Below are 15,042 nucleotides of genomic sequence, written 5' to 3' on the forward strand. Positions count from 1 at the left end.
GAGCGGCAGCGTGGGCGTCTGTACAGACAGCCCATCGCTGCCGCTCTGGAGAAAAAGACTTAAAGTTAAAAAATAAAATTAAAAGCTTTAGGGGACTGCTCCTGCAGAGCAGGGTGACCCGACTCCGGTCGGGCACCATCTTAAACTGAGGTGCCTGTGGCTCGGGGGCGGGGTATAGGGGAGGATGGACCCAAGTGCATCCTCCTGGGAGCAGCTAAAAGCTTTAACTCGTGGTGCCCGAGGATCCAGCTATACCCCAAGGTCACCCTGTGGACCCCTATGGACCCTGAAGTAGAAAAACCTATTTTCAGATGCCTTTCTTTCACATAATCCATTTATCTCTACCCAGAGCCACCGTCAATCTTGCGGAAGAGAGTAATAAAGTTTGAACATGTGGCCTAGTTACAAAAGGTGTAACATCAATATGGGGAGAGAAAATGGACCTAACAGGGGGCACGTCCAAGAGCAGAAATGACCCACAACACGACAGATGGCAGGCACAAGCCACAAAATTTATTTCAGCCTTCACTGAGTCATAATATAAAATGATTTCTAGCACAGAAAATCTTGGAAGAGCTCCCCAGAAAGCTGCCTCAAACCACCCCATTTCTGCTGCCCCAGCTGTCCCAGTGGTTCCCCTCGCACCTCCTGCTCCCCTACTACCCCTCTGACTCATTACCTGAGCTCCGGGAGTGTTGTCTGGCTCCTGCAGCCTCGCAGCCTACTTCACCTCCAGAAGCCGGGGGCTCGATTTTGGAGCTCCGCAGGTCGGCGGCGCCGCGATTAGCCCCAAATACCGGCGCTACCTCCCGGTCCTCTCCCTGGACTTCCCTGGTGGTGTGTGGACCTCTGGAGGGGAGATATTTAGCCAGGAGGCCCCCTATCAGCAGCCGCGGCCGGAGCCGCGAATCGCGGGTGGCCATCTTGCAAACGGCCCTGGAGCCTGGCCTGCATTTCAGACCACACCAGTCAGCTCACAACCTCTCCCCTGCTGTGCTGCCTCCTTCCTGTCGGACCTGCTTCTCAGCCCTGCCCTGCAGCGTGTGGGCCATCAGGTGACTCACCTTTCTTGCTGGACCCTTCCTCCACTGTAATTCTCTCCCCTTCTGAGTTACTCACCTTGGATTGACAATCCTTACGCCACTGGCAGACCCTTTTACAACCTGCGCTCTGCCAACTACATCAACGCACACCTGTGCTCTAACATCAAGGGTCTCCCCCACCCTGGTTACGTCGCCTGGTCACCTGCTATCACGATAAACTGAACATTTGATTATATAAAAAAGGGATTTTATAGTGGACGCGGCCTGGCGGGCGGGTTCAGCAGATATGGATAAGTGCAGATTCTGATTTGTCCACACTTTATATCACACAGTCTGCACCTCCTCTTACAAAGTCTGCACCTACTAGAGGCCCCTACACTTTTTCATTCTCCGACAACATTGGCTGGGCTGACAGGCAGCTCTAAAGCGAACATGCATATCTGACTCCAGTATAGCTTCACTGCCGCATATAAACAGCTTTATCATACTGAAATAAATGTCTACAACTTGAAGCAATGACTCCCTGAGAGTGTTGGAGCAGTGCCCTCCTGTGGTTCTTTTCTTAACAAAAGCCGCACAATTACACTTTGTGCATATCTGCAGACGTCCGCCATCTCAGGTCCTCTGTCGCTGTTCAGCCAGGCCTATAGAGTCCTTTCAGTCACTATACTTACCTCTAACTACCTTCCTCCTCAACACCATTATGAACAGGTCAAATACTAACACCAGAAAACGTGTGGGTGGTGACATCTCTCAACACTTTCCTAAAGGTGACAAGTCATCGGCGGCTGCCGACCCTCCGTCCCCCAGTCCTCCCCATACAGAGGGAGAGGACACACCCTCTTCAGCTCTATCCACAAAAGACGACATAATGGCTCTGCGATCCCTTATTACTGACTTCAAAGAATCTTTAGAGTCTAAGTTGGATAAAGCAGTTTCCTCGATCAAATCAAACCTATCCTCACTTTCTACAAGAACCTCTAAATTAGAATCACGACAAGACGCCCTTCAAAAATTCCAAAATGAGACTCATAGGAACATCGATCACATTATCCAGGATCTCGCTGATCTCCGTACCAAGAATGAGGATCTGGAGAATCGAGAAAGACGAAACAACCTCCGCATACGAAATATTCCAGAATCGGTCTCTCCGGATAACTTAGAGACTTATCTCCATAACATGTTCTCCACCATTCTCCCTGACTTATCCCCCCATTCGCTGCCCCTTGAAAGAGCCAATCGAGCCCTGAGACCTAAACCAAGAGAAGGTGAACCCCCAAGAGATGTAGTCATACGCTTCCTAAGTTTTAAGGACAAAGAAAAAGTCTTGGCCCCAACACGTGGAAAACCCATATTCTCTATGACCACATCCAACTACAATTCTTCCAAGATCTGGCCCCCATTACAATTTTGAAACGCAGAGACCTTCAAGATTTAACGAGAGCACTAAGAGCACGGGGTATCCGTTATCGATGGGGTTTCCCCTTCATACTAATGGTTGACTTCAACGGCAAAACAATTATCATCAGAAACCCTAAAGAAGGCAAAGACTTTCTTTCCCATTTGGAAGACTCCGGCCCCTCTCCAACTGCTTCAGAGGACATATAATATGACTACAGTTACATGTTGTTTCTTATTCCCATTTGGGTTCACTCGCTATACCTGAACATGCTTCCGAGAAACATACTACTATTGGGCGCAGACTACCATCCTCAGCCATGGGATCCTAATCTTGGTACTGAATCTCTACACAGACAGCCATTTCATATCCTTTTTCCTAATCATAATACTATGCGTTAAGATATTTGTAGTTGTTTTACCTGTTTTATTGATTCATAGTAGAACTTTTTTGCTATATATCAACGTTGTCTCTTGTAGTTATATCTTTAGTAAGTCTACCACTCCATCGGAGCTACAGGAATGCTCTGTTCATTAGGACTTCGCATGTGGGTCCCACACGAGCAATATTATTCTATTCTTTCATTGTTTCTAAGAATATCTGAGAAACATATTTGAAATGTTTATGTATGTTTTATATGCAGTTATAATTGATGTTATATTTAATAAGTATACCCATATATGGGCACCTCTCCTATATGTTTTCTCCCCACACCCCCCCTGACAATTCACATTGACATCTCTTCAGACGTCCCTAGGTCTTCATTTACCTTTACTACACAACCACAATTGGAGGGCCAAGGCTCTCTGACACTCATCTCTCTCCTCTATTCTCAGCATTCTTCAGTACATACAGTTACTTGTTTTCTAACCTACCTTAATTAAGTTACCTAAAGGTAGTTCGGATTCCCTTCCCTACTACCTTCCTGGACTACCTAGTCCCACTTTCCGAGTGTGTTTTTCCCTGCTGGACATGGGGAATTCCCATCCGGTTCTCTCCCCCTTGTCTTCCACATTTCTAATTTCTCTCCATATCTCATTTCTTTATTTTTTTTTAGTTTTTTTTTTACATTTATTCCCTCTCTGTCTTTATTTTCTTTTTCTTTCTACCTGTCAGCGAACCAGGAATCTTCCACCTACATTATCCACATTGAGTATCACGCTCTAACCAAATGTCGCTAACTTTTGCCTCCTTTAATTCCAAGGGCTTAAACACCCCTCAGAAGCGCTCATCGCTCTTCCGAACTATCCGAGATCTCAAGGCAGGGATTATTCTAATCCAGGAAACCCACTTTAAAGCGCAGTCACATCCCTCACTACATACTAAAAGTTTCCCCACCGCATACTACTCTTCTAGTCGGTCTAAACACAATGGAGTAGCGATACTGATCAATAGCAAAATCCCCTTCTCTTTACACACAGTACATACAGACTCAGACGGGAGGTATATTATTTTGACAGGCAAATTAGGCAGTTTAGAATGCACGATTGTTAATATATATGCTCCCAATTCAGATCAATCATCATTCTTCAAGTCTGTTTTCTCTAAAATAAACAAATATAGGATAGGTAGCCTCATTGTCGGAGGAGACTTCAACGCAGTCCTTAACCACGAGCTTGATAAAGGTCCTACCCCTACCAGAACACGACCCTGCCAGGCAACTCGCTCTCAAAATAATCACCTCAGTGAATCGGGTCTATTTGATACATGGAGGGCCATTAATCCCTCATCCAAGGATTTTACTTTCTTCTCGATACCCCATCAGTCCTACTCGAGAATAGATCTTATTTTATGTAGTACGTCAGCCAGTGAACACCTTGTTGACTCTTCTATTTTGTCTAATGCTTGGTCAGACCACTCCATCGTCACCGCGTCCTTCGATTTTTTTGATGTTCCACCCTCACGACCCCCGTGGCGTTTGAATGAAACTCTGCTTACCATTTCCGAAATTTCAGGAAAAGGTGAAGTCCGCTCTTGAGGACTATTTTTCCTTAAATAACGGCCCTACTTGCACCCCATTGGTCTGGGAAGCGCATAAAGCTGTTATTCGTGGGCACATCATTAATTATGCTTCTTTTAGAAATAAGGAGCGTAGGTCCCAAATTAAATTCCTGACCACAGAGGTTCAACACCTTGAAACCGCTCATAAATGTACTCCCTCTAATTCATTATACGGCCAACTGACCTCCTCCAGGAATGCCCTTAATGCTGAAAAGACTGAACAGGCCCTACGTTGGCTCAACCAAAAATTTTATGAAAAGAGCAATAAAGCGGATTCCCTACTGGCCAATAGATTGAAGGCCCGCAAAGCCAGGACTGCTATCCCAGCAATAAACGATGACCGTGGCATCAGCCACTATAGTCCATCCACTATCAATTCTTTATTTAAAAATTATTACGAACGCCTTTACAATCTCCCCCCAACAAATGACACTACCACTGACACCTCAACTGCGGACTATTTGGCCTCTTGTAATCTCCCCCGAATTGATACCGCCACCTCTTCCGCGCTAAACGACCCTATCTCTGCAGAAGAAATTGTTTCAGCTCTCAAAACACACAAGTCCTCGAAGGCGCCAGGTCCTGATGGACTTCCAATGTCCTACTATAAAACTTTTCAAAATTCCTTGATACCTCACCTTACTGTGGCTTTCAACTGTATTTTAGAAGGTTCCTCATTTCATCCGCACACGACTAGAGCTACCATAACCATCATCCCGAAGCCTAATAAGGACCCCCTTTTAGTGACTAATTACCGTCCCATCTCACTACTTAATACTGATCTAAAGCTCTTTGCTAAGGTAATTGCAAATAGGCTAAACCCCCTTCTTCCCTCTTTAATCCATCCCGACCAAGTGGGCTTTGTCCCGTCCAGACAAGCATTAGACAATACTAGGCGCACAATCGATCTAGTCCACTATATTAATATTCACAAACTCCCCTCTCTGGTGCTTGCTCTGGACGCGGAGAAAGCCTTCGACAGGGTATCCTGGCCTTTTCTTTTCCAAACATTGCGCCAATTCGGATTTCGAGGACAGTTTTTGCAAGCTATCCAAGCCCTCTACTCCAATCCCTCTGCTACGGTCTCAGCAGGAGGCCTGATCTCCGACTCCTTCTCAATAACAAATGGGACCAGACAGGGATGCCCTCTATCGCCACTCATATTCGCCCTTATTATTGAACCACTCGCCTCTCGTGTACGGGCCAATCCTGATATTACTGGGGTCAAGGTTAAACATTCTCAATATATTAATTTCATATGGAAAAAAGATTCCCTCAAATATCTAGGAGTATTCATTACTAAATCCTATGATTCTCTATATAAAGCCAACTACCCCCCCTCATTAGCTCAATCCAGAGAGACCTACAACAATGGCAAACACATTTTCTCTCCTGGGTAGGTCGTATCAACGCCGTGAAAATGAACATTCTCCCCAAACTATTATACCTATTCCAAACTCTCCCTATTCCTATCCCCTCCCACACCCTCAACACACTTCAAACCGCACTTTGTAAATTCATCTGGAACTTCCGAAAACCCAGAATCCGTCGAGACATACTCACTAAGCGTCCCTGGGACGGAGGCTTGGGGTTACCCTCACTGCACCGCTACTATAATGCAACCCGATTAAGTCAGTTGGCCGCCTGGCACTCACTTCGCCATGTTAAGAGATGGATTGACCTGGAGAGCGACTTGGTGGGTGTACACTCAGTCTCTTATCTACCCTGGACGCCCTGTAAACACAGACCTAGATCCGCTCTTTTATTCCCCACTATAGCACTGACACTTAATAAATGGGACTCCCTTAATAAAAAACTGGATCTTTCTCCACACCCTTCCCCTCTAACCCCCATGTGGAACAACCCTGCATTCCCCCCTGGTCTATCCCAGACAGTGGCTTCCCCCTGGATTTCAGCAGGCATTACTAGGCTTCACCATATAGTTGAAGTTTCCTCACCTAGATCATTTTCGGACATTCAAGACAAACATAAAATTCCCAACAAACTTCACTATCAATATTTACAAATCCGCCACTTCGCTAGCTCGAATCCCTCCACCCGCTCCCCTCCTAACCCCACACCTATAGAGAGATTATGCATACATAGACCTAATGACAAAGGAGCTATCTCGCACCTTTACCACTTCATACTGGCGTTGAAGCCTCTTCCACTCGAAACACATGAGCAGGCTTGGGAAGCGGATCTTGGCCTTTCTCTCGGGGAAGAAGCATGGGACACTATACGCTTGACTATTTCTAAATGCTCCATTAGTTGTGGCCATACGCGAGAACTCATACAAGGTATATACCAGATGGTACTTAGTGCCAGAGCGTTTACATCAAATCTACCCCAGCACCTCCAATCTCTGTTGGAGAGGGTGCGGTCAACTCGGAACTTATTTTCATACGTGGTGGTCATGCCCCGATTGTCCCATTCTGGAACATGGTCCGTACCCTACTTTCCCAAATTCTTACCATTCCGATCTCTCTTTCTCCAGCTACTCTTTTACTTTGCGCGCCGATTGATTCCATCCCCAACACTACAAATAAACTAATCCTTCACGTTTCCTGCGCAGCCAAATTTCAAATCGCTCGTAATTGGAAAGTTCAACACACTCTCAGCCGCCAGGAGCTAATAAACAGAATCTGGTTTGTAGCAAATACGGAATATATCACCAGTCTACAAAACAATGCTGTTCGGAAATTTCATATCATTTGGAACCCCTGGTACACCTCTCAAAATTCACCTCTCTCAGGCCTTGGTTAGCTTCGATTCAACGCTTTCCATATAATTATATATAAATACACTATTCACATATGGCTTATCTTCTTACACTTCTCCCCCAATTTCTTTTCTCTTTTTTTTTTTTTTTTTTTGCTCCTTCCCTCCCACTCATATAAATTCATCCTCACCCTACCCTCTACTATTCCCTTTTCTATTCCACCATACTCACGTTCTAAATGGTTTTTGACGGTTAATTATTCATATATTCCGTGGCAAATGTCGTTGCCTGTCTATTGTTGATATACTATTGAATAATTTTGTCTGACACATCATTTGTACAAAATTACTGTGCCACCATTTATTTTCAATAAAAGAATGCAAAAAAAAAAAAAAAAGAAAAACCTTCGATACATAAACTCATTTTACACAATATTAAATGAGAGGCAACGTCCTAATTATCATAATCCACCTATGGATTCTTACACTCCCTTTCTAATCTGCTCTCCCCCTCAAAGTATTTTTTGCAGGAAAGGTACCAAGTATTCTCGTCTAAATGGTATTTCCCCTTACTTCCAAGAATTTATATCAGTTTGGCTCCACAACTGATGTACTCCCCCAGAATCCATGGACCACTCACTGTACATGCATATGCCGTGGCATAAAGATGAGTATGCGTGGCTTTGCGACCCTGCAGTGTTCCCCCCCAGAAAATTTTTCCAGCCGGGTGGCATCAAGAAGTAGCCAGGTATGGGCTTTCGCAATAATAAAATGTTTTAAACCCTGACCTTATGATGATTTAAACTTGAAATAACATTTTATATATTAATTCTCCTCTTCTTAATAGAGGCCCAGTTGTCTGATTATGAAAAAGCAGCAAAGTCTGTAGGATCTGGTCCTTATACAGCTCCCAGATACTGTCCCCAGTTGCAGGCTGCCAAAGTGCCGAGTGGTGCACCCGCATAAAACAGCCTGGGGGGGGGGGGGGGGAACACTGCCCAGTTGTAAGATGTATATTGTGTGGCTATCGCCAATGATGCATGTGGTATCATATACAGGGAGAATGATTTGCATTTCAGCTTAAGCAGTGACAGAATGGTTAACTTGTTGGCTATAAGGAAGTCTGTATTACCCATAGGCCATAGATGGTATGCGCTGAAAGTCATTTCACAAGTGATCAGGGAATCCTCGCTTGTCTGGGCAGACATTGGTTTGTTAACTGCAAGATCAACCTTTGTCTGTACCAAGGGATAAGTTACAAGGGCATTTTTGAAACCCATTAAGTTCTCAACACTGTGGCAGTCTGATGAGAAGAGGAGGAGAGGGGACCAAGTAAGAGTGAGAAGAGCTGGATTTAGGTAAAGAAACAGCACTGTGATGACTAAATGCAGAATTTCCTCTAATTAGTGAACGATTTATCGGTTTATCTCGTTTTAGATACTGAAAGGTTGCAGTTTTGCTCAAGCTAATTTATTAATTGAGCACTTTATCTTGCAAAAGGAAATCACTGCTATTTATTAGGCAGAGTTCGCTATATTAGGTTGACGGTCACCATGAGAATGCCAACATGGTAAAAATATCAAGACATGTCGACAGTCAGTACTAATGAAACAAGCCATTTATAAGGTCACTCTAATGTCGACATTTCAACCATGTCGGTTATCATAACTTTCGACATTATGAATATCGACATTCTGAGTGCATACCTATTAGACCATCATGTCAGCACATTAATGATGGGCATTTGTAATTACTGGTGCAAGGGACAAAGTGGAATTGCACACACCAATCATTCATAAATAGGACTTACATAACACTAGTTTAATATACTTTCTGATATAGAGTCAGGTGCATAAATATTGGGACATTGACAGAATTTTCATATTTTGGCTTCTATTCACCACCACAATGGCTTTGAAATGAAACAAACAAGATGTGCTTTACCTGCAGAATTTCAGAATTAATTTGAGGGTAATTACATCCAAATCAGGTAAACGGTGTAGGAATTACAACGGTTTCTATATGTGCCTCCCACTTTTTAAGGGGCCAAAAGTAATGCGACAAACTAAACAATTATAATTCTAACTTTCACTTTTTAATACTTTGTTGCAAATCCTTTGCAGGCAATTACAGCCTGAAGTCTGGAACACATAGACATCACCAGACCCTGGGTTTCATCCATGGTGATACTCTGCCAGGCCTCTACTGCAAATGTCTTCAGTTCCTGCTTGTTCTTGGGGCATTTTCCCTTCAGTTTTGTCTTCATCAAGTGAAATGCATGCTCAATCAGATTCAGGTCAGGGGATTGACTTGGCCATTGCATAACATTACACTTTTTAGCCTTAAAAAACTCTTTGGTTGCTTTTGCAGTATGCTTCGGGTCATTGTCCAACTGCACTGTGAAGCGCCGTCCAATGAGTTCTGAAGCATTTGACTGAATTTGAGCATACAATATTGCTCGAAACACTTCAGAGTTCATTCTGCATCTTTTGTCAGCAGTCACATCATCAATAAATACAAGGGAACCAGTTCCATTGGCAGCCATACATGCCCACGCCATGACACTACCACCACCATGCTTCACTGATGAGGTGGTATGTTTTGGATCATGAGCAGTTCCTTTCTTTCTCCATACTCTTCTCTTCCCATCACTCTGGTACAAGTTAATATTTGTCCAGAGGATGTTGTTCCAGAACTGTAATGGCTTTTTTAGATGTTGTTTGGCAAACTCTAATCTGGTCTTCCTGTTTTTGTGACTCACCAATGGTTTACATCTTGTGGTGAACCCTCTATATTCACTCTTGTGAAGTCTTCTCTTGATTGTTGACTTTGACACATATACACCTACCTCCTGGAGAGTGTTCTTGATTTGGCCAACTGTCATGAAGGGGTTTTTCTTCACAAGGGAAATAATTCTTCTGTCATCCACCACAGTTGTTTTGCGTGGTTTTCCGTGGTCTGCCGGGTCTTTTGGTGTTGCTGAGCTCTCCGGTGCGTTCTTTCTTTTTAAGAATGTTCCAAACAGTTGATTTGGTCGCACCTAACGTTTTTGCTATCTCTCTGATGGGTTTGTTTTGATTCTTCAGCCTAATGATGGCTTGCTTCACTGATAGTGGCAGCTCTTTGGATCTCATATTGAGAGTCGACAGCAAATGATTCCAAATGCAAATGTCACACCTAGAATCAACTCCAGACCTTTTACCTGCTTAATTGATAATGAAATAATGAGGGAATAGCCCACACCTGTCCATGAAATAGCTTTTGAGTTGATAGTCCCATTACTTTTGGCCCCTTAAAAAGTGGAAGGCACATATAGAAACCCTTGTAATTCCTACACCGTTCACCTGATTTGGATGTAATTACCCTCAAATTAAATCTGAAAGTCTGCAGTTAAAGCACATTTTGTTTGTTTCATTTCAAAGCCATTGTGGTGGTGAATAGAGTCCAAAATATGAAAATTCTGTCAATGTCCCAATATTTATGCACCTGACTGTATGGAGATAATGAGCAATTTCTTGGCTTTGTATCAAATTGCTCTGCATAGCAACAAGCTTTCATTGTTACCTGGTAACACCACCAGCAGACGTTCCATTCGCCCTCTCGCCAACACCAGGTTCTGAAGGGGCAAGATAGAAAAATAAATAAAAAAGAGCCACATATTGTAACACGTTACTTATAAACTGCAGAAAACATACATGCACAAACATAAATACGTATTTGAGTGGTTGATGTGTGTATTAAAGAGGAACTAAACCTATAAAAATATTAACACATCTAAAAATGTGTTCTAATCATACTGAGAAAACATTTTATTATTTCATTGAATATTCTTTGCTCTAATGGTGTCGCACACAGACACATATATTACCATACTGTAGATATAGGCTAATTTGCCTGACATTGCCATGGATGTGACCCCAATCTGCCTGTCTGAGAATAATCTGAATCAATCATATCACTTTCATGCATTCTATATAATCCAGATGAATGCGATTTTCCTGTGTGTAGGCATCTGCCTGCAAAGTGGCTTCTGGCCAGCATGGCCATTCACTTGCCTGGCCAAACTGGAAATGGATTCCATTACTCAGTCCAAGTCGTCAGACATCAAACGAGCACTGGTTTATACAAGACATTATCACTAAATTCCAATGTGTGTGTGATTAACCAGCAAATACAGAGAGCAAAATCAGTGCATTAATACATAACTCGTACATAAAGTATAAAGGTCAACATTTAGTTTAATTTTAGGAGACAATGGTATGCACCAGAACAAAGCCAGTGCTTATTACACCAACTAGTAAGGACTCCGGTAGCCCTACGTCATCTGAACATTGACAGATGGAACAAAATTGACTGCAGCTCCAGGTAGATAAACGTTACACCCTTTCTGCTTAAAGGGACTGGTTGTAGCTGTAGCATGTTTCATTATGCTGTGAAACGTACACAGTTGTTGCTTCACATATTAAAACACTCAATGCTTCCCAAGGAATCTCTCTTCTTCTGAGGGTAATTAGCTTTGCATTCTTACTTTCCAAGTTAAATTGTGGAGCCCCTTCACTCTCCTCATTTACAGGTGTAATAAGTTTCATTCTCAGACACAATTTCCCATCAGCATCGGAAGCAGAGCCAGAATTTCCCCTCTCGCTTTCCTCAGACACATCTGTTGTTACCATTGCACTCTCTACTGTGACATCATTGGTTGCCATAGTGCTTTCAGCTGTGACATCACTGGTTGCCAGGGTGCTGTCTGGGCAGCCTCCAACTTCTGAAACAGTAGAAATCCAATACTCTCGAGTGAGAACGTCATTATTATTATGTTAGAATGCCCTTCCTTTCTCCATATAATATAAGTGCATCTAGTGCAAATGCAAACAGAGGCAATAAAATAAATGTATCATTCCACTTAAAAGTTATGGTTCTGTAGATTTACAGCTTATTGAAAAAACGATGTATTATATAAAACTTCAGCTCAGTTTCATAGAATTGAAAACTCAAAATTAAGTTCCCTCCTACGGAACCTCACACTGTAATAGTTACATGTGGCTTCTCCACTTCTTATATACTTGCTGCTTTAGAACCCAGCATCAAGCTAATTACTGTACTGTAAACTTATCCTTAATGTATCCAGTTAGAAGTTCGCTCCACAAAAAACTCATACATTATGGGGGAGATGTATCAAAACTTAGAGAGAGATAAAGTACCAACTACTCAGTCTGTGTCATTTTACAGGCTGTGCTTGAAAAATGATAGTTAGAAGCTGATTGGTTGGTACTTTATCTCTCTCCAAGGTTTGATACATATCCCCAATGACAGAATATTACTTACATGGGGTTTGGTGTTCAACCTGAACTGGATGTCTGCATGACCCAGCAATGCTGTCCTCAGGTAACAATATTCAGTGATATGTTTTAAAACTGTATTTGGAATTCTACCCAATACTGAACGTTACAATCTTCTGACAGTACTAGGATCAGATCCAGATAAGGCAATCAGGCTGACACCATTGCAGACCTATGAAATAAACTCACCAATTGGTGTACTGTGTCTTCGTGGCCCACGTTTCAACTGGCCAATCATGGGTGGTGTAACAGTGGACATTGGACGAATTAGATCTCCTTCCTTTGGCAGAGTAAAATGGAACGGTGTTTCTGGAAGAACAAACAGCCATTAAAAATTATTTTAAAAAAAAGGGGCAACTGTACCCTATGTGACTATTTGCTCAGTTTGATCACACTAGCCATTTTGCAACATCCCCTTCATAATTCACTTCTTAAGATGGGTACACACTATATGATGTGGGAACCCAGTGACAGCACGATGCGATGGAACGATAGATCTCGCCATCCATACACACTACATGATGTAGTACAACGCCGAAATGTATCGTTACATGCTGCATTTAGGGGCATTGCGTTGTTCATTGCATCATCACATCTGCTCTGCAGCAGATGGAACAATGTGATGAATGACCGGTGTACACACGCAGTAGAGCATACACATTATATGATCGGAATGATATATCGTACAATAGATCTTAGCGTGTACCTGGCTTTAAGTCTTCTGCAAGCTACTTGCAGCACACTAATCAGAACCACATGCCCCTGTGTGACACTCACATGAGCCAAATAAAGGGATAACATCACACTTGGATACGTTAATTTACTGTGCAGGGAAAAGGGTGATAGCCAAAGGGTATACAATTAAAAGCCCTTTTTCTAGTGCAGTAAATCTGCCACCAACAAGCATTACTCATAGATTCCTAAAATATAAACTGAACTAAAAAAAAAAGCGACAATCCATTAGCCACATTCTGTGTTTTGCTGATGATTTCGTTAATTAACAAAAAAAAATAATCAGCAAAATTCAACATGTTGGAAATACTCAATTCGCGAATCGAGAATTACCAAACATGTTGGATTTTGAAGATCACCCGCAAATCCCATCTCGCTGACAATCGTCGTCGGCTCACACTTGTCAAAATTTGTGCCTCGACCAACTCCCGTCTCACAAACTTCCCGGCTACATTATCTGGTCTTCAGTGGCTGAACATGCCGCAGTCAAAACATAATTTTTTTTTTTGTCACCCCCCAAGACAAATATCATCTAGACATAATGAATCCGGGGACATGGGTATGGTGAAAAGGAGATGGGGCATTTTTATTCAATTAAAGCTCATTTTTAAATTGTGTGTTTAACTATTACCACTCTAGGTATTATTGACATGTGCCCCTTATAGTGAGACCAGCGGCACAGACCCAGCCCTTAATGCCCAGGAGCTGTCACTTCATTGCACAGGACTAGTTGTCACTTATTTCCCATTCATGTCTATAGGGTTCCTATTAGTGTACCCACTGGGAACACCATTAAAATAAGTGTACTCATGAAGTGAACAGGACAAGTTCCTTCCCTTAATATTCTGTGGTTTGTTTCCCATTGGATTTACAGCAACCATGAGTGTCTGAAACCCACATACATATCACAAGTTCTCTCTAAAATTATGTACTACATTTATACTTCATAGACTTCCCTGTTCTATATTTGAAGTGAGAAATCAGTGATTGTAGCGATTTTGCAATATCTGCAGATTTTTTTGAGATCTGAAAACTGGTGATTATTGGGCTAATTTGCCTTTTTCAGATTTAGTAATTAGCAAATCAACATTTCATTCACTAAACAAACAAACTATTTTTATCACTATTTTTGCATCGACCAGTGATATAACACCCCCCCCCCCATCAATACTTGCAGCCAATAATTTAGTTTTAATGTAGAGTTTGCACCAAATTTTCAAGTAGCAGAAATGCTGCATAAAACTATGTACAACGTAAGCACAAATAGTGACGCATGCCCAAGGGCTTAATCTGATGATGTAGAAGCAAAGAAAACCCTCTCGGACATAGTAATATTCCCTATAGTTTGCAGAAAGGTGCAGAAATTCCAGGAAAGAAGGTAGAAGCAGTAAGGAATACATTGATACTAGAAGTGAAAAAAATAACTGCAAAAAATTGTTCAATTACAATACAATTTTTCTTATTTATTGACAATTCAGTTTTTGGAACGTTCCCCAATTAACTCTGAATCTATATTTAAGGAATTGCAGGCCAGGTTGGAAGGGATCATGGTGGAACGTTATGAATGAATAAATAAATACATAAATAAAATCACTCTAAAGCCCAGCCTGTTATCACATTAGGGCACACCCTTTATTAAACATTTGGATATTTCTCTTAAAATACTGCTCATTTCGTTCTCATTTTTGTCTTAAATTAAATCAGGAAATTTATAAAATACTACGACTATCTTTAGTATATACGTAGAACTATGAATTACGTGGGTGCTCACATCAAACATTGCCAATTTTTCCATGCAGACCTTTAT

The 15,042-nt window shown here is 42.2% G+C and overlaps 1 protein-coding gene across 6 annotated transcripts in view; it reads right to left on the reverse strand.

The window, feature by feature from the left end:
- Window positions 1-15,042, reverse strand: part of TP53BP1 (tumor protein p53 binding protein 1) — a 158,956-nt gene that overhangs the window by 45,640 nt on the left and 98,274 nt on the right. For 4 of the 6 annotated variants that reach the window (XM_088472866.1, XM_088472870.1, XM_088472867.1 and 1 more), the window contains exons 13-15: window positions 12,693-12,812; window positions 11,693-11,929; window positions 10,729-10,780 (exon numbers count right to left, since the gene is read on the reverse strand). In XM_088472866.1, the coding sequence (XP_088328992.1) occupies window positions 10,729-10,780; window positions 11,693-11,929; window positions 12,693-12,812 (409 nt within the window). The remainder of the gene's footprint in view (window positions 1-10,728; window positions 10,781-11,692; window positions 11,930-12,692; window positions 12,813-15,042) is intronic. The other 2 variants (XM_088472869.1, XM_088472868.1) reach the window with 1 other exon arrangement.

The sequence above is a fragment of the Taudactylus pleione genome, unplaced genomic scaffold (assembly GCF_031769625.1).
Source record: "Taudactylus pleione unplaced genomic scaffold, aTauple2 ptg000129l, whole genome shotgun sequence".
Classification (NCBI taxonomy): Eukaryota; Metazoa; Chordata; class Amphibia; order Anura; family Myobatrachidae; genus Taudactylus; species Taudactylus pleione.